At 57.1% G+C, this 18,611-nt stretch overlaps 1 protein-coding gene across 5 annotated transcripts in view; it reads left to right on the top strand.

Annotated features, from left to right (window-relative positions):
• Positions 1–15,337, top strand: part of PRDM15 (PR/SET domain 15) — a 67,915-nt gene extending 52,578 nt beyond the window's left edge. For all 5 annotated transcript variants that reach the window (XM_086676021.1, XM_086676019.1, XM_086676017.1 and 2 more), the window contains 6 exons: positions 812–943; positions 2,388–2,471; positions 2,798–2,973; positions 9,493–9,573; positions 11,154–11,363; positions 12,777–15,337. In XM_086676021.1, coding sequence (XP_086532147.1) covers positions 812–943; positions 2,388–2,471; positions 2,798–2,973; positions 9,493–9,573; positions 11,154–11,363; positions 12,777–13,256 — 1,163 coding nt within the window. In that variant the 3' untranslated portion in view covers positions 13,257–15,337. The remainder of the gene's footprint in view (positions 1–811; positions 944–2,387; positions 2,472–2,797; positions 2,974–9,492; positions 9,574–11,153; positions 11,364–12,776) is intronic.
• Positions 15,338–18,611: the final 3,274 nt, after the last annotated feature.

Here is an 18,611-nt window from a genome sequence, read left to right as displayed (position 1 = left end):
CTGATTCACACCGTGTACTAGGACCCCCACCTGCTGCTGGTTCACACCCTGTTCCAGGACCCCCCCACCACTCACTCACACCCTCTACCAGGGTCGTCCCTTTTCGACGCCCAAGTTAGGTTGTACTTTCTCTCACCTCCTTTAGCCAAGATTGACTTCGTTACGCTTAATTAAAGGTAGACTGAAAGTCCGTGCGTGTACCACACAGTTCTAATGTCCAGAAAACTGAATTCTCATCTCGGTTAACATTAGCGTCCTCAAGACCAGCAGGAACTCTGTGGCGGGCTTGCACGGCTTTCCGCGGGTGACTCCGTTGTGTCACAGTGGTTGCTTTGAGCACCGACCCTCAGGTCTGGGCAGGCCCCTGATCACATGAGGTGTCCAGACGTGTCTGGATCTCTGAGGGCATAAGTGCCCATCTGCACTGGTGGAGGGGGTCCTTTGGGAGATTTACCCCCCAAGTCCCGACCTCTTCTCTTGTTGCACGCTCACCAAGACCTGTGCCTGCCCGAGGACCCAGATCCCAGGCAGCGTGGAAGGTCTAGGGTGTGGTGCAAATGCTGTCATGGAGAGTCCCATGTGCGGGGCATGGCAGGGGTGCGGGCACAGTGGTGGAGGGTCCCCAGCAGGGGCGCTACGGCAGGGAAGGGTCCTGGGTGCGGGCACAGTGGTGGAGGGTCCCCGGTGCGGGCGCTGTGGCAGCGCAGGGTCCTGGGGAACGCAGGGCAGGTGCAGGGCAGCTCTGGAGGCGGGAGAGGCGGGCTGGCTGAGTGTGAGTGTCCCCCCTGCCTCCCCCCTCCCCCGCCGGCAGGCATGAAGACCAAGCACGCGCTGCGCCACCACATGAAGCTGCACAAGGGCATCAAGGAGTACGAGTGCAAGGAGTGCCACCGCAAGTTCGCGCAGAAGGTCAACATGCTCAAGCACTACAAGCGGCACACGGGTGAGTCCGCGGAGCGCCTGCGCTCCGGTGGCCCGGTGGGCCGCGTCGTATCCCCCGATCTGCGGCTCCCGGCGAGCCCGGCTTCTCGGTTCTGCGAGTGCCGTCCTCGGAGCCGTGGGCAGGCGGCCTCAGGTGTCAGAGGCCGTCCCCTCCTCCAGGCGCCCGGCCGGCGCGTCCCCGTCCCCAACACACGGGAGCCCGGGTCCCTGCACGGCTCGCCACCGGGTCTCGGTGCCACCTGCCGATCCTTAGCGTTCTTGCCTCCCGCCGGCCGTTTCCCTGCCCGAGCGTGGGCCTGAGACGTGATCGGACAAGGGCCCGCTGGCCACGGTTTCGTCTGGGGCGGGAGGCCCCGGAGCACCTCCGTGTCTGTGCGTCCACAGAGGACAGGGCGCCCGTTAAAAGCGATGTTAATTTACGTAGAGGTCTGTGATACCACTGGGGAAGAAACAGCCTCTGTAGCAACAGACATGAGTTCCTTTCTTACAAAACGTTAGGTGTGGATAAACACTGTGTGAGAACCAGGGGGTGTGGGAGCTCAGAGGTCCCCCAGGGGACCAGGTGTGTCTGTGCATGAAACTTCCAGGGAAACCTCTCGGTGTGCCCGTGTCCTCCCTCACCTGGGTTTTGAGGCCCGCACTGTCCGGCCCCGCCCACCCACGCGCCCCCCTCGCTCACTGCCCCCCCACAGGGGTCCAGGCCACCACCTGGCCACTGGCCCTGCGTCCCTGGGCGATTACGGGGGCCCTCGTTTCCCCGGGGAGCCCATCGGAGACTCTCTGCGCCTTTTCTGGGGAGCTGTGTCACTGCCGGGGACTGGGCCCCACGCCTCCTCGGGTTCTGTCTCGCTCCGCAGGCACATTGGCCACCAGGACATAGTTGCCTCTGTGACTGCCTGCCCCTCAGCGACCTCGGGGCCCTGCACACGCAGGGACTCGGCACAGACTCCCAGGACCGAGCGACTGGGTCTCTAAAATCGCTTTCCTTGTTTCCGTTTCCGGGGAAAACGCCGTTTAGGAGACGTGCTGAGGGTCCACCTTCTTGTCCGCGTTGGGTGCCGCGGTCTGAGGGCTCTACCCGTGCTCGCCAGGCCGATCCCCGCAGACTGAGGTCCCGGGGCGGGGGGGGGGGGGGGGAACTTCTGCGGTGCGGTGTCCGGCCTCCCTCACTGGGAGCTGATGCCCAGCACGGCCCACCGCGTGGGCTCCGCCCGTTGGGGGTGGACGGCGGTCCCACGGGTCCCGGCCGGGCGGCGACGCCACCCCCCGCGGAGGGAGGCGCTCGCTGAGCTGCCCCGGCTTTTCCGTGGTTCAGCGTTTGCTCTGGGGTCTCCTGCAGTTTCCCTTCCCCCCGCGTCCTGGGCACCCACGGGGACCCTCGGGCGAGGAGTGGAGTTGAGCCCCCTCCCCCCCAGCCCCTGACATTAGCGCTCCCTCTTCCGCAGGGATCAAAGATTTCATGTGCGAGCTGTGCGGGAAGACCTTCAGCGAGAGGAACACGATGGAGACCCACAAGCTCATCCACACGGGTAAGCGGGGCGGCGGGCTGCACGCGGCGGGGGCCGGCGTGTGCAGACGATTCGGTGTGCTGCCTCCGCAGGCGGCCCCTGCCCCTTAAAAATCAGCCCTCCAGCACTCCCACGCACCCACTGTCGGACTCTCAGATGTGGGAGCAGCGTCGCGCCGCCGTGCGCCGGGACGGAGAGGCCGCTGGCCCGCCCGTCCCCTGCCTCACCCGGCAGGTGACCCCGGCAGCGCGTGCAGGGCGCGAGGCACCCCCCTCGCCCGCCCTGGGGGCCGTGGCACGACCCCACTCACGACCTTGGGCTTGTCTCCTCCCCGCGTGCGCGAGAAGTGGGCAAGCAGTGGACGTGTTCCGTGTGCGACAAGAAGTACGTCACCGAGTACATGCTGCAGAAGCACGTGCAGCTCACCCACGACAAGGTGGAGGCACAGAGCTGCCAGCTGTGCGGGACCAAGGTGTCCACCAGGGCGTCCATGAGCAGACACATGCGGCGCAAGCACCCAGAGGTGAGCCGGGGGCGGGCCCGCGCTTCCTTCTCCCCGCCCGCCCGTTCGTCCGGCAGGTGCGCGCTGCCCCTGCTCAGAGACACCCCCACCCCCACCCCTGCGCTTCCTTCTCCTCGGCCCCCCCCCCCCCCCGTCAGGTGCGTGCTGCCCCTGCTTGGAGACCTTCCCCCCCCCCCCCCCCCCCGCGCTTCCTTCTCCCCGCCCCCCTGTTCGGTGCGCCCTGCCCCTTCTCTGAGACCCCCCCCACTCCCACGCTTCCTTCTCCCCGCCCCCCGCCCCTCTGTCTGTTGTACACAGAACCTACTCGGAGACCCGTAGTGCTGACTTCGCCCTGCCCCCTGCCACTCTGTCTGGTGCTCAGAGACCACCCCCCCCCCCAGACCCCACTCCCGTGCTTCCTTCTCCCCGCCCCCTGTCTGGTGCATGTTGCCCCTGCTCAGAGACCCCCCACCCCGCTCCTCTATCTCCTCCGTTCTGCCCCTGCTCAGAGACCCCCCCCCCCACTCTGCCCGTCTGTCTGGTGCGCACTGCCCCTGCTCGGAGACCCCCCGGTGCTGACTCACAGACCCGTCTCCCTCTGTAGACCCACAGTTCTTAAGGCACGGCCTGGGTCTTACCTTCCCCTCTGACTTGCAGTGCCTGCACCTGGGAAGCAGTGAATGAATGAATAGCCTCAAACATATTTTTTGCTAACATTCTAGATTTTTAAAGTGTGTTTGTTTATTTATTTTGAGAGATAGCAAGCAGGGGAAGGGCAGAAAGAGAGGGAAAGAGAATCCCAAGCAGGCTCTGAGCTGTCAGCACAGAGCGCGGCGTGGGTCTCGATCCCACGACAACCGTGAGATCGTGACTTGAGCTGAAATCCAGAGTCGGATGTTCAACCGCCCGGGTGACCCAGGCGCCCCGTAAGGTTATAGATTATGTTCTTGTTGGAATTCCAGCAGGACAGGAGCACGAGGCTGATTCCCTTCCCCTGTTCCTCCCTCCAGAGCGGCTAATCCAGAGTACAGAACGGGGAGTCTCCACATGGCGTGGGGGCCAAGCAGGGTGCTGACTGGAGGGGGCAGTCGTAGAGAGGCAGGCACACCCTGGATGGCCTGGGCGCTTGTTCCAAAGGAAGATCTGGGGCATTTGCATAATTCATCTAGTTAAGTTTTTTTTTTCAGGTTTTTATTTAAATTCTAGTTAGCATACAGCATAATAGTGTTTTTAGGAGCAGAATTAATGATTCCTCTCTTACGTCCGACACCCAGTGCTCAGCACGACCAGTGCCCTCCTTAGTCCCATCCCCCACCCCCTTCCTTCCATCAACCCTCAGCTTGTTCTCTGTCATACTCTCTTAGAGGTGTTTCCCTCTCTGTTTTCCCCTCCTCTTCCCGTATGGTCATCTGTTTTGTTAAATTCCACATATGAGTGAAATCATACAGTCTGTGTCTTTCTCTGACGTCTTTCGCTTAGCATAATACATTCTGGCTCCATCCACGTCGTGGCAAATGGCAGGTTTTCATCCCTTTTGGTGGCTGAGTTACACGACGTTGTATATACGTACCGCATCTTTTTTATCCATTCATCAGTTGGTGGACGTTGCGTTTCTTTCCATAGTTTGGCTACTGTTGGCAGTGCTGCTGTAAACATTGGGGTGCACGTGCACCCTCAAATCTGTATTTTTGCACCCTTTGCGTAAATACCTATAGTGCAATTACTGGGCCGTAGGGAAGTTCTATTTTTAACTTTTTGAGGAACCTCCATGGTGTTTTCCACAGTGACTGCACCAGTTTGCTTTCCCACCAACACTGCACGACGGTTCCCCTTTCCACATCCTCCCAAAACCTGTTGTTTCCTGAGTTGTTAATTTTAGCCATTCTGGCAGGTGTGAGGTGGTATCTCATGGGGGTTTTTGATTTGTATTTCCCTGATGATTGGTGATGTCGAGCATCTTTTCATGTGTCTGTTGGCCGTCTGGACGTCTTTGGGAAAGCATCTTCTGTCCATTTCTTAACTGGGTCTTTTGTTTTTTGGGTGTTGAGTTTGAGAAGTTCTTCATAGGTTTTGGATACTAACCCTTTAACGGGTAACATTGTTAGCAAATATCCTCTCCCGTTCTGTTCTGTTGGTTGCCTTTTAGTTGCGTTGACGGTTTCCTTCTTTGTGCAAAAGCTTTTCGTCTTGATGAGGTCCCAGTAGTTCATTTTTGCTTTTGTTTCCCTTGCCTCCAGGGACGTGTCTAGTAAGAAGTTGCTCTGGCCGAGGGCAAAGAGGTTGCTGCCTGTGGTGTCCTCTAGGATCTTGATGGTTTCCTGTCTCACATTTAGGTCTTTCATCCATTTTGAGTTTATTTTTGTGTCTGGTGGAAGAAAGTGGTCCAGGTTCATTGTTCTGCATGTCGCTGTCCAGTTCTCCCAACACCTTTTGCTGAAGAGCCTGTCTTTTTTCCATTCGATATTCCTTTCTGCTTTGTCCAACATTAGTTGACCATATAGTTGTGGGTTCATTTCTGGGTTCTCTATTCTGTTGCATTGATCTACATGTCTGTTTTTGTGCCAGTACCATACTGTCTTGATGATTACAGCGTGAAGTCCAGAATGGTGATGCCCCCAGCCTTGGTTTTCTTTTTCAGGATTGCTTTGGCTGTTCCGGGTCTTTTGTGGTTCCATGCAAATTTTAGGACTGTTTGTTCTAGCCCTGTGAAAAAATTCTGGTGGTATTTTGATAGGGATTGCATTAAATGTAGAGATTGCTTTGGATAGTATTGACATTTTAACAACATTTGTTCTTCCTGTCCAGGAGCGTGGAACCTTTTTCCATTTTTTTTGTGTCTTCTTCAATCTCTTTCACAAGCTTTCTACAGTTTTCAGAGTAGAGATCTTTTATCTCTTTGGTTTGATTTATTCCTAGGTATCTTATTGTTTTGGGTACAACCGTAGATGGGATCAATTCCTTGATTTCTTTTTCTGCTGCTTTGTTATTGGTGTATTGAAATGCAACGGATTTCTGTGCATTGATTTTATGTCCTGCTGCTTTGCTGAATTTATGTGTTCTAGCAATTTTTTGGTAGAGTCTTTTGGGTTTTCTACATAGAGTATTATGTTGTGTGCAAGTAGTGAAAGTTTGATTTCTTCATTGCCGATTTGGACGCCTTTTATTTCTTTTTGTGGTCTGATTGCTGAGGCTAGGACTTCCAGTAGCACGTTAAATAGTTAATGGTGAGAGCAGACATCCTTGTCTCGTTCCTGATCGTAGGGGAAAGACTCTCAATTTTTCTCCATTAAGGGTATTGGCTGTGGGTCTTTTCTATATGGCCTTTATGATGTTGAGGTATATTTCATCTATCACTACTTTTTTGAAGGTTTTTATCAAGAAAGGATGCTGTATTTTGTCAACTGCTTTCTCTGCATCTATTGAGAGGATAATACAGTTCTTACAGACCATATGGTTTTATCAAACATGGCCTGTCATGTTGGCTGATTTGCAAATATCGAACCACTCCTACAGCCCAGGAATAAATCCCACTTGGTCATGGTGAATAATTCTTTTAATGTACTGTTGGATTCAATTTGCTAGCATCTTGTTGAGAATTAACTGAAAAACAAAACTAGAAAAGAAATGCAGGTAAACAGACATCAGATCACTTCGGGGGAAGACTTTCCAAGTGTAAAATCAGCGGGAAAAGTCGCAAGCAAAAACATCTTTAGATTTGACTGTCTGAACAGCATACCAGTTAGAACTTCCGTGGTCCAAAAGGGTAAGCAGAGGGCAGGCTGGAAATACGTGCAAGATGTTCCTGTCACTAGCAGGTGTAAGTCGCTGATATTAAAGCTGATAGCCATTCAACGAGAAGCCATAAGAACAAGCACAGGCGCGGAAAGGAAATCTACGAGGTTCAAACCCAGAAAGGAACGTTCCACCCCGCCAAATCCCGGAAATGCAAACGTTAGCTGAAGCTGCTGTCCGCCGTGTGTTGGCTTAGCAGGAGAATTTTAGATTAAAAATGACCTTGCTGGCTGGCATGCGTCCAGCACTCTGGCCAGTGGATGTCCTCCTGGGACACGGCAGGACGGTATTGTCCCAGTGCTCTGTAAATGATGGCTTGGACCTCTCGGTATCCAGCAGGAGAAATGTGGTTAAACTCGTGACAGTGTAGCAATGCGCTTGGCTCTGTGAACACGTTTCACAGAGAATTCTAGATACAGTTGTGAACAGCCGTCGTAAAGAAGGCGGCTGCAGCGGGTGCGTGATGTACGTGTATACGTGCTATGCGTCCCGCGTGTCCTACGTGCTATGTGTGTGTACGCGGTGCTCACCTGTGCAAAATAGGTTGATCAGGGCGCCTGGGTGGCTCAGTCGGTTAAGCGTCTGACTCTTGGTTTCAATCAGGTCATGATCTCACTGTTCGTGGGATCAAGCCCCGCGTCGGGCTCCACGCTGACGGCACGAGCCTGCTTGGGATTCTCTCTCCCTCTCTCTGCCCCTCCCCGACCGTGCTCTTTCTCACTCTCTTTCTCTCAAAATAAATTAAAAAAAATAAAATAAGTGGTCAGCACAGAAAGAAGAGAAGACAGTGTTGCACCGTGGTCTCCTGGTGTTGAAGTTGTGGGTAATTTCTTGTTTTCGTATTTTCTCCGTCTGTAAGAATTTCTTTTAACGAACAGGGATTACTTTTGCCATCATAAAAGCACCATCTGCCATAATGTGGGGACAGTAGGTGTTTCTTTCCCTTCTGGAGCCCTGCCTTGCCCCCCCACCCCCCGCAGCCGGTTCAGGACCCCCCCGCTGTGTGCCCGGAGCCATTCTGAGCTGAGCCTGTGTAGTTGGGACTCCCCCAGCTGAGCTCCTCTTAATTCCCTCTTCCGCGAGCCGCCAGCCAGGGTTTTCACCTTGCAGAGCAGCCGGGTTGCGGGAGCCCGAGTGTTAGTGTCCCCTCGGCCGACCCCTGTCGGCCACAGTGACGTCCAGGTCTCGGGGCCCGGGGTGGGCGCTGCGCCCTCTCCAGCGGCACCCGATGAGTCTGGAGCCTGTGCAAGTTCTCTGTTGTGGGAGCGTCTGTAGTTACGGGCGTTCACGAAGAGCGTGCAGGTCGGTTTTCACGGACCGGGTGGGTGACATGGGTCGCTGGGTGCAGAGAGAGGCCTTGGTTAACGGGGGTGCTCGGCGAGCGCTTCTGTCCAGCGAGTCCTTTTGCCGGGGCTAGAGATCGCTTCCTACTTAACTGATCGCTGTGCAAGGTCGCCTTCTTGGGCCTGCTTCTCAGAGGGGGGCAGTGGTCTGCGTAGCCTGCCTGAACACACCCGCCCTGGGAAAAACGAGCGTCCAAGGGCAGCGAGAGTGCCGTGGTGGCCCTTCTGTTCCCACCTCTTCTGTTCCCCGAGGCTTCGGCCTGGTCTCCATGGGCCATTCCTGTGTTTCGTTCTGTGTCGTTCAGACACACGCGTGAGCCGCTGCTGGTGAGCCCCGGGAAGCCAGCCGGGCAGGATGTGTCTCCCCCTCCTGGACTTGGCCGTCCAGGGTGGGAGACCGAGGGAAGAGCAGGAGGTGGACGAGAGGTAGAGCCGCCGCAGGAAGCACGGCACGCGGAGGAGGTGACCCCAGACGGCGGAGAACGTGGCGGGGTCCTGGGGACGCCTGGGCGAGCTCTGCTGTGGCTGTTCGTGCTGCCGCTGACACCAGGCTGTACGAGAGTGTGTGTGTCAGCAGGGAGGCGGCTGGTGACGGAGACGGAAGCCGCACCTACCGCGTCTAGTCCACGATTCTCCGCCTGCTTAGTTGGGCAAAAGCGTAAAGGCGCTTGCAAAGCTGTCCGGGTGAAGAACCCTCGCAGACAGACTTACGGTTTCCCCCCCGATCTCACGTAGGCTTTCCACGCGCGTTCCCTTTTCTTAGGGCTCACCTGTACCGTGCCTTCCTGGGGGCCCCTTCTCTCTGCACTCACGCTGCACTGTCCCACTTGGGATTTAATTCCCTGAATCAGCACAGCAGCACGTGAACTGGCTTGTGGGTGAGAATCAGGGGCAGGACACCCCTGAGCCATGGGAGGGCTGGTGGCCCCCAGGGGAGCGCGTGACAGCGTGAGGGTCCGCAGTGTGACTCATGGAGGGAAGGCGGGGGCGAGGGGTCACCTCACCACCGAATTGACGAGAGTAAGTTCCCGTACCTGTGTCCAGTTGAAAAGTAGCGTTTCAAGTAGAACCGTTTCATTTTTGGTGATTCTTCATGGGACAGGTTTGCTGTTTGTATCCGATCCTGCCCCGCTTATCGTATGAACTAACAGAGGAGTCACAGAAAATTCATCTATGGGAGGCATATAGTGTGAGGCAAAAAAAAAAAAGGCAGAAAAGAGACAGGTGCACCCCTCTCCCCCCCGCCCCCCGTGTGTAAGAGCATCACAGAAACTTGAAACGCGGGGAGACGGGGGTGAGGGAAGGAAGGGCCGGGGCCAGACGGCGCCGAGCCGGGCTGGGTCAGAATGACCGAATCGGCTGCCGGCGCAGCGTCCCCTGGCTCACCACCCGTGCTCGCTCGCAGGTCCTGGCCGTGAGGATCGATGATCTGGACCACCTCCCGGAGACCACCACCATCGATGCCTCCTCCATCGGCATTGTCCAGGTGCGCACCGAGCAGGCCCGCAGGGTGGGGCGGAGGGGCCCAGACGGGTGCTGCGAGGGGCCTTTGGGCAGGGCCCCCAGTCCCTTCCTTTCACCGGCATCTCTCGTTTTCTAGTAGGTTCTCTCTCCCAAGGCTTTTTGGAACGTCTCCTAGTTTCTGTAACGTTTCCAGAACTTCAGTCGTTTTCAATACTGAGGTATCTCATTTTAGAGAATAGATAGCAATCTTCAAGCTCCCTGGAGAAGCGGTAGGGGGTGTGGGTGTAGAGACAAAGTTAGGTTTATTTTAAGGAATTGGCTTATGTGATCGTGGAAGCTGGTAAGTCCTAAATCTGCAGGGCGGGTGGGCGGGCTGAGACCCAGGGAAGAGTTCACGCTGTAGCTGGAGTCTGACGGCTGCCTCGAGGCACAGGTCCCTCTTCCCCAGGGACCTCAGGTTTTCCTGTTAAGGCCTTCGACTGATTGGGTGAGGCCCACCCATACCATAGGGGGTCATCTGCTTTACTGGGAGTCCACTGATTTAATGTCAAGCTCCTCTAAAAAACACCTTCACAGCATCTTCGCTGGGCAACCAAACACCCAGGTGCCCTAGCCCAGCCTCAGTGACGCATAAAATTAACTATCACGGTTTCCATAAAAGCTTAGCATAATTAGATTGTGGTAACCAAAATAACTTTATTAGATGAACTTTTAGCCAACGTCTTCATAAAAATGGTTTTTTCTTGTAAAGGGAATATGCCATGCTCTTGATTCCTTTAAAATCACGTTCACATCCCTGTACTGGAAGCGGTGCTTTGAGCACAGTGCTCAGGTGCTGGGCCGTCGTGAGTGAGCAGAGGAAGGCCTGGGGTGCACCAGGGGCCCACGACCCACGTCCAGCCCCTGTGAGGGCAGCCCCACGATGGCCTGGCCCTGGCAGGCTTCCTCTGGGTCTGTCACTGGGTGGGATCCTGTCACCTGGGATGGCATCAGGGGCCCAGGAGACGTGGTCGGGGACTAGTCTGGAGGCCTTGCCAGCCACCACTGCTCAGTGGCCTCTGCGATGCTGAGCTCAATCGTGGCGTCAGCCAGGTTCAGGAGGCCGGCCACAGTGTGGCAGTGCGCCCTGGACGGGTGCAGAGAAGTGCGCAGGGCACCTCTCTGGGGTCGCCATTATGGCTGGCCACCATTGCTGTCCCCAGAGGAGGTGACCGTAAAGTTCTTGGGGTCAGAGCCATCCTGACGATCCAGGATCGTTTGTCTCGTGCATTCGCTTCAGCCTGGGGGTGGAAGCGTGGACACGAGAGGCATTGCAGCCTCGGGCCGAGCTCACCAGGCCGAAACGCTGGTCCGCGTGCCAGCGCGAGACGCGGCTCTTAGAAGTACGACTTCTGTGTGATTTTCTTCACTGAAAAGAAAGTGAACCCGGCAGGAACACGCCCCAGCCCCTGGAGGCGCAAAGGAGCAGACACACCGCGGTCACTGTTCCCTGCAGCAGCGTGGTGGCCTAGGGAGGTGGCCGGGACAGTGCTGGGAGCCCCGTGGCCACTCTGGGGACACGCCCCAGTGACCCTGACGTTGATGAGCCTTCTGTCGCCGCAGCCTGAGCTGAGTCTGGAGCAGGAGGAGCTGGCCGAGGGCAAGCACGCGAAAGCTGCCAGGAGGGCCCACAAGAGGAAGCAGAAGCCGGAGGCGGAGGCGGCCGGCGCCCCGGTGCCCGAGGAGGCCGCCTTCAGCGAGTACTCGGAGAAGGAGCCCGTGCTGTCCGGCGTGGGTGACGAGACCGACTCTGCGGTGCAGAGCATCCAGCAGGTGGCCCCCTTTCCGCCGCGCGCCGCACATGTTCCTGCGCACACGCCTGACTCGGGGGCGGCCCCTTGGTGGCCCGCGGCCCACGTAGCCTTAATCCCGGGAGCTCGTGCCAGCTGCGCGAGTCCCAGCTTAGAGCTAGACGTCACACCTGTCGTCGTGAACAGTGGTGTGACCGTAGAGTGTGCGAGGGACAGCCGGGCCCGCCTGGTTGGGGATCAGGTTGTTTCTGGGAGGTTAGAAGTGGCCTCCATGTGTTCCTTCGTCACGGAAGTGGGCCCCCCCCGCCCCGGGAGGGATGCAGGGACCCCCCAACCCCGGGAGGGATGTAGGGACCCCCAGCCCCGGGGGAGGGATGCAGGGACCCCCCAGCCCCGGGAGGGATGTAGGGACCCCCAGCCCCGGGGGAGGGATGCAGGGACCCCCCAGCCCCGGGAGGGATGCAGGGACCCCCAGGCCCGGGGGAGGGATGCAGGGACCCCCCAGCCCCGGGAGGGATGCAGGGGCCCACCCGGCCCCGGGAGGGATGCAGGGACCCCCCAGCCCCAGGGGAGGGATGCAGGGACCCCCAGCCCCGGGGGAGGGATGCAGGGACCCCCCAGCTCCGGGAGGGATGCAGGGACCCCCCAGCCCCGGGAGGGATGCAGGGACCCCCCAGCCCCAGGGGAGGGATGCAGGGACCCCCAGTGCCAGGGGAGGGATGCAGGGACCCCCCAGCCCCGGGAGGGATGCAGGGAGCCCCAGCCCCGGGAGGGATGCAGGGACCCCCCCAGCCCCAGGGGAGGGATGCAGGGACCCCCAGTGCCAGGGGAGGGATGCAGGGACCCCTCAGCCCCGGGAGGGATGCTCGGGGCCGGCCTGTGTGCCGCTGTCCGTGGGCGTCTCCAGTTTGCTCAACATCAGCACTTTGGTTCTCCCAAATCTGGCTCCCAAATGTGTCATCACCGCGTGCTGGTCCTCAGTCTTGGATACTCATCGCAGTCGCACACGTTTCTTGAGTGTCTTTGGCAGCTCATTCCTGTCCTTTCTCTCGAACGGGTGCGCTCCTGGGCCGCACATCTGTGCGGTGCTTCGGGGTTGGCATTTCCGTTAAGCAGCAGCCAGGCGCGGGGCTGGAGGGAATGGGAGAGGCGGGGCGCACGTCTGTCTTTCTCGTTACCTCTTCGCCCCCATCTTCTCCAGCCTGGGACGTCGTTTGTGTCTGTGTCTTACTGCCCTTTGTCACTAGAATTCTTTTTCTGGGACGAGACTAACTCGGTTTAATCTTCCACCCCCCGGTGTTTCCTCTTCGTCTGGGCCGGATGTGGGGTCACCCCACGTGCTGAGATGGCTCCCGTCTAAAGCGCAACATAAAGTTCGGCGGTTGTCCATTTTGCAGACGCTCCTGACGCTTTGTGTCGTGCGTGACTCTTGCAGGTGGTAGTGACGCTGGGGGACCCAAACGTGACCACTCCGTCGAGCTCCGTCGGCTTGACCAACATCACCGTGACCCCCATCACCACTGCAGCCGGGACTCAGTTTACCAACCTCCAGCCCGTGGCTGTCGGGCACCTGACCACCCCGGAGCGCCAGCTACAGCTGGACAACTCGATCCTGACCGTGACCTTTGACACCGTGAGCGGCTCTGCCATGTTGCACAACCGCCAGAACGACATCCAGATCCACCCGCAGCCGGAAGCTTCGAACCCGCAGTCCGTGGCGCACTTCATCAACCTGACTACCCTGGTCAACTCCATCACGCCCCTGGGGAACCAGCTCAGCGACCAGCACCCGCTCACGTGGCGGGCGGTGCCCCAGACGGACGTCCTGCCCGCGCCCCAGCCGCCCGCGCCCCAGCCGCCCGCGCCCCAGCCCCAGGTGCCGGCCGAGCCCCAGCAGCACATGTACAGCTACTGAGTCAAAGCGCCAAGAACTCACGAGGAGCCCTGCCCACAGGTGCTCTTGCTTATTTTTGAGATTTGTCTGCTGGATACCAAACCGAGAGAAAAACATCGTCCTTGAGGTGTAAGTAAGGTTGACTCAGCTTTGCGGAATTGTCTCCAGACACCCCCCCCCCCCCCCCCCCCCCCGGCTAGCACTGCCATCTGATAGCGTGCCTGGGGGTGACTCCTGGCAGGTGGCAGCATGTGTGAGCGGCTCAGCCTGTGCCCGGCAAGGCCGCGTGTCACCCGCCTCCCCTAACAGAACTGGTTGGTGGACACGGGGTCCGGGCAAGCGAGGCGAGCAGGGGCCGAGAGGTGAGTGATACGTTACGAGGAGCAGAGTGGCCCGCTGGTGTCCTTTCGGGCCTCACTCGCTGCGTCAGCACAGAGAACGGGTTCCCACGAGGCCACCGGCTGCAAGGAAACGCCATTTTCGCCTCCCTTCCGGCTGTTTCTGGCGAATGAGCAGATAGAAGTTAAAGTAACGTTTGTTTTCCTCTTGGAGATCTGAGTTGAGTCCAACTCGATGCACCAATTTTGGGCCGAAGACCCGTGAGGAGGTGTTCCTTGGCTGCGGACGACCCCCCTCTGGCCTTATGATGGGTGAGGGGTCCCCGGAGGTCACTGACTCGGGCCCGAAAGGCCTCTTTGTAACATAACGCGTGGATTCACTTTTAGTCTCAGCTTTCGTTTTTTTAACTTTATCTCAAGCACATATTACGTATCCGGGACGCCGTCATGGCCACGTCGTTCTTGATTTTGACACGCTAAAGTCGTTTGCACTGTAGGAGTGTCGGTCCACGTCCAGTTCTGCGCCGGTGCCTGAACACAGGGGACACCCCACTGTGTGGGACAAGTCGGCCCCGTGCCGTCCCCTCTGGTGGCTCCCGCAGAGCCGTGTCGGGATCCGCCGCCATCCAAATATATTTATTACGGCTGAGGCTCAGCCAGAGCCACCGAAGAGCAGGGAGGAAAGTCACGTTTTCTTTCTGTGGCAACTTCAGTCCAAAGGTTGATCTGCTTCAGGACCAACTTCCGATAAAAATATTGCAGGAGGTTTGGCTCTTTACAATGGAAAAGTGTAGGTTTTTCTGAAGCACACAGATACGGCCATTTGCTGCTGGGCGGTCGTGAAAGCAGAGGCGGTCCGTTCGTCAGTAGGAGCGTTAATGGCCTTCGTGCTCGCACGTGCCGAGTAAGCGCCATCCCCGCGTCCCCGGCGCACACGCTGTCACACGCCGCGTCCCCGGTGTGTCAGAGGTGGTGGGCCAGGCTCACGCGAGCCCGCTGCTCAGCCGGGGAACCAGAGGCGCAGCAGGTTTTAGCCTCCTGAGACTTTTTAATGCTGTGCAAAATGAAATGATACGTCTGCCTTGCTGCGGCCTTGATCGCTCTTTGTCACGCATCCCGTGTTATTTGGGAGACCACCTTGAAGAAAGAGTGACACGTCAGTAGTGGACCCGTGAGGCGGGAGGCGTCTAGGGCCGCCAGGGAGGCCAAGGGCCACTCCTTCTGCAAAATGCAGCGTCCTCAGCATTTCCCTTGATTCCGAGTCGTGAGATCTTGAGGACGGGGCTCGAATTCGTATCGTGCAATACCTGTCTTCAGAACTAAGGACCTCCCGTCACCCACGCGGCACGTAAGAGCGTCCCCAGAGTCCGCACCGTGGACACAGCTCGGTCACACTCCCGTCTCCTGCCTGCAGTTGAATTAATAGTGGGAGATTATTTGACTCTTTAATTTATGATAATTATTTTTATGTTATTTATGTATATAATTAACTGCTTTATACACAATAATCCATCAAACGAACTTGGGCTAGGAGTGATATATTTTCTCAAATCCTGTCCTCATCCTCCAAATGTAAGCGGTCCGGGTCCCATGGTGTCATCAAGAATACCGAGGTTCCTAATGTATTTAAAAAAAAAAGAAAAAAAAAATCACTGACAGTTTTTTTTTTTTTTTGACCAAGTGAAAATACAAACAGGATGAAACCTCTTTTAGCCTTTATCTCCTGTTCCGCTTCCCTATGAAATAAAGGCCTTTTAAATCACAGTTTTATTTTTTTAAAAGACGTTGTTTTTGTGCCTCGAGTAAGGACGCATCGGATGCTCCTCAAGATCCCAGTGTAGGCCGCGTGGCCCTGGTGCCCGCTTGTTCATTTACACACACAGATGTGGGACGATCCCCTGTGTGATAATCAGCTAGAACTCCAGATAAAAATGCGCCACTCCTGAGTTTCCTGTAGACACGCTTGGTCTTACTCACTTTTAGTCTTACCAGGGTCACTACCTGAGGCCAGATAGGTTCGTGTTGTCTTAAAACAGTTGCTGTGAATTTGCGTTTGCAAGAGCTGGGGAGCAGAAAAACAAAACAAAAACCACTCAACCAAAAGAGTCCCCGACCATAGATTGTTCTGCGTGTGCATCGCTGTTTACTGACGGGAAGTATTTCATGTTTTAACTGACGCCAGGTGCGCAGCTGTGTTCACGGGAGGACATTAGATCAGGCCGTTGTGGCCACCCAGCTCTGTGAGTCCGTGCTGTGTGTCCTAGATTAAGCAGTCGCGAGAACTTACCTTGGACCCGTGGATTTGTAAGGGTGTGGGGTCCTGTGCCACGTTCACGGTGTGACTCTCGCAGAGCTGGATCCCAGGCCGCCGCCGCTCCCCGTGAATTGCGTGCTCTGTGGCGAGGAAGAGTCTGGGCCCCCGGAACGGCACTTCCGTGGACGTGCCCCCTGCGCCAGGTGCCACCTCACTCGGTCCGACAGGAAACCGCCTCGGAGAATCCCGGGTGCGGGAGGGAGGGTCACAGACCTTACGCGGCCTTTCCAGCCACGGCATCATCCGAATGCGCGAAGCTCGAGGCTTCTCGGCGCCAGGTGGCCTCCGCGACTTCCCGTTGGATTTTGAAAGGCACGAAGACTGTTTTGAGGAGTCGAGTAATTGTCGTGTCCCATCGGTTTGTATAATAACAAATAAAAGGTGCGGTGACCTGTGTTTTTCAATCGCTGGCCCTCCTCTCCGACCACCCGTTCCGGGCGGCCCCCCACCCACGGCGTCTTTGGAGAATAGTCGTAGTTCTTGCCGTCGACTGCGTCTTGATTCCTGTCCAGCCCAAAACCCACTTGATGTCTAGGCCATTTGACACATTGTCGGAGACACTGAGGTGTATCAGAAGCTTTCACGGGGATCTGAAAAACAGCGAAGAAGGTGTGTGTCGTATCTTTGGCAAAGCTTAGATCGGGAGAAAATGGATGTGAAAAAGAGAAGTAGCCAGAGAGGGGAAAACTTAAGGCTTTTCTTTGGACAGGTGGCCCGGAACATCCCTTATGTTCCCATCTGTTAGGATCGTCATTTTAAAGTTATAAAACACCTTAAGTCCCATCCAGTCCTTAGGGATTGAACTACGAGAGCCTGTCTTAGATACTTTTGTCCAACTTTAGGTAGTTTCCGGTAGCAGCTAATTCTGCCAGTGAATAGAGTTGGTTCACTTGACCTTCCTGTAGGGGCCGGACCTACACGGTTCTCTTCCACACAAAGGCAGCCTTTCAGCACACTTCAGTGGAGGCGGGTTCGTTGCTGTGCAGACACATCTGGCTCATCACTGCTCCTGTGCTGCTTTGTGACGTAGGGACACTGAGAAGCGATTTGCTCTGCTAACGGCCACATGATGTGCTGGAAACCAACAGCATCGATCTGTGAATAGTCCCTCCACGTGCCCTGAAAACAAATTCCCACAGAAAGGGGGGACTCGGCACCGACACCAAAGGGATCCTGGTTCTGGAATGACAGGGATGAATGCTTGTACGTGCGGTGGTGCCGTGGGCAGAATAATCCAGAAGTGGCCCTAGGCGGCTCGGACGAAGAGCCGGGACCAGCCCTGCTCCCCACGGTCCCCAGGTGCGGGCAGGTGACGTTTGCAGACAACCCCCGCCAGAGCACGGAGGTCCACATCCTGCTGCCTTCGAACCAAACAGCCTGCTCTTTCCCCATTGACGGGGTTTCTCCTTCCGTGAGGAGGGAGCCCCACGGGGGAAGGGGTCCCATCGGTGGGACATAGACCCAGCGTGTGTCTTTACAGGGAGCCCAGCCCAGCACGCTGGCCGGGGAAGAGCGAGGAGGAGCCTGCCGAATACTGCCTGTTGCACGATGGGGTGCTCCCCTCCCGAGGGCTGGTACCTCCCCACTTGCGTGACAGTCCAGAGCTTGGCCGGAAACCCCCAGCTCCCCTCCTCTCCTGAGTGTGAGCCACAAAATGGAGCCACAGCATAGTGGGGGAAGGGGGGGAGCTGTCTAGATCAGTGAGGCTGACTGCTTATCCCACACGATGCTGGCAGGGGTGGGAGGTGGGGGGGGGGTGGTTGCTGGCTGCATCCTTTGCTGAAACAAAGCGCCCCAGCTTATCCACCTGGATGTCCCAGCTTGTCCAACCCGTGGGGTTTGTGACCCCCCCAGCCCCAAAGCTGGCCCTCTCCCACCGTGCCCACTCACAGCTGACAGCCCTGTCCATCGAATCAGCCAGAGCCAACCTGGACGTGTCCCTGCGTCCCACGTTTACATCTGAGCGGTTAGGGACCTGTCAGGATTCGCCATATCTGAGACTGTTCCCCACTCCAGCTCTCCAGCTGACAACCCCCTGGGGGCCGCCCAGCCCCTCCACCCCACCCCCGTTCCCAGGAGTCCATTCTCCACGCCACCTCAACGGCCCTTGTAAGGGTGCTTTTCCATTGTGCCACCCGTGCACCAAGTCCAGAGCCCTCCAGCGGTTCTAAGTGCTATCTGGACACAACCTGATCCTTTTTTTTTTTTTTTAAATTATTTTTAATGTTTATTTCTGAGAAAGAGCGCAAGTGGGAGAGGGGCAGAGACACAGAATCCAAAGCAGGCCCTGGGTTCTGAGCTATCCGCACAGAGCACAGAGCCTGATGTGGGGTTTGAACCCACGAACCGCAAGATCATGACCTGAGCCAAAGTCGGACACTTAACTGAGCCACCCAGGCACCCCTAATTTTTTTTAATGTTTATTTATTTTTGAGAGAGAAAGAGACAGCATGAGCAGGGGAGAGGCAGAGAGAGAGGGAGACACAATCCGAAGCAGGCTCCGGCCTCCGAGCTGTCAGCACAGAGCCCGTTGTGGGGCTCGAACCTATGAACTGTGAGATCATGACTTGAGCCCGAGTCAGACGCCTAACTGACTGAGACACCCTGGCGCCCCCAACCAGATCCTTTCTGTGGCTCGAGGCCTGCAGGGGCCTGTCCTGCCTCGGTCCAGCCTCTCCCCTCCGGGGGTTCTCTGCACCTGGTTCATGCCTGCGTGTGCTTCAG

The sequence above is a fragment of the Puma concolor genome, chromosome C2, assembly GCF_028749965.1.
Source record: "Puma concolor isolate L17-30 chromosome C2, mPumCon1.1.hap2, whole genome shotgun sequence".
Lineage (NCBI taxonomy): Eukaryota > Metazoa > Chordata > Mammalia > Carnivora > Felidae > Puma > Puma concolor.
Note: the sequence above shows the minus strand (reverse complement) of the source record. Positions and strands in the feature narration are given on the sequence as shown.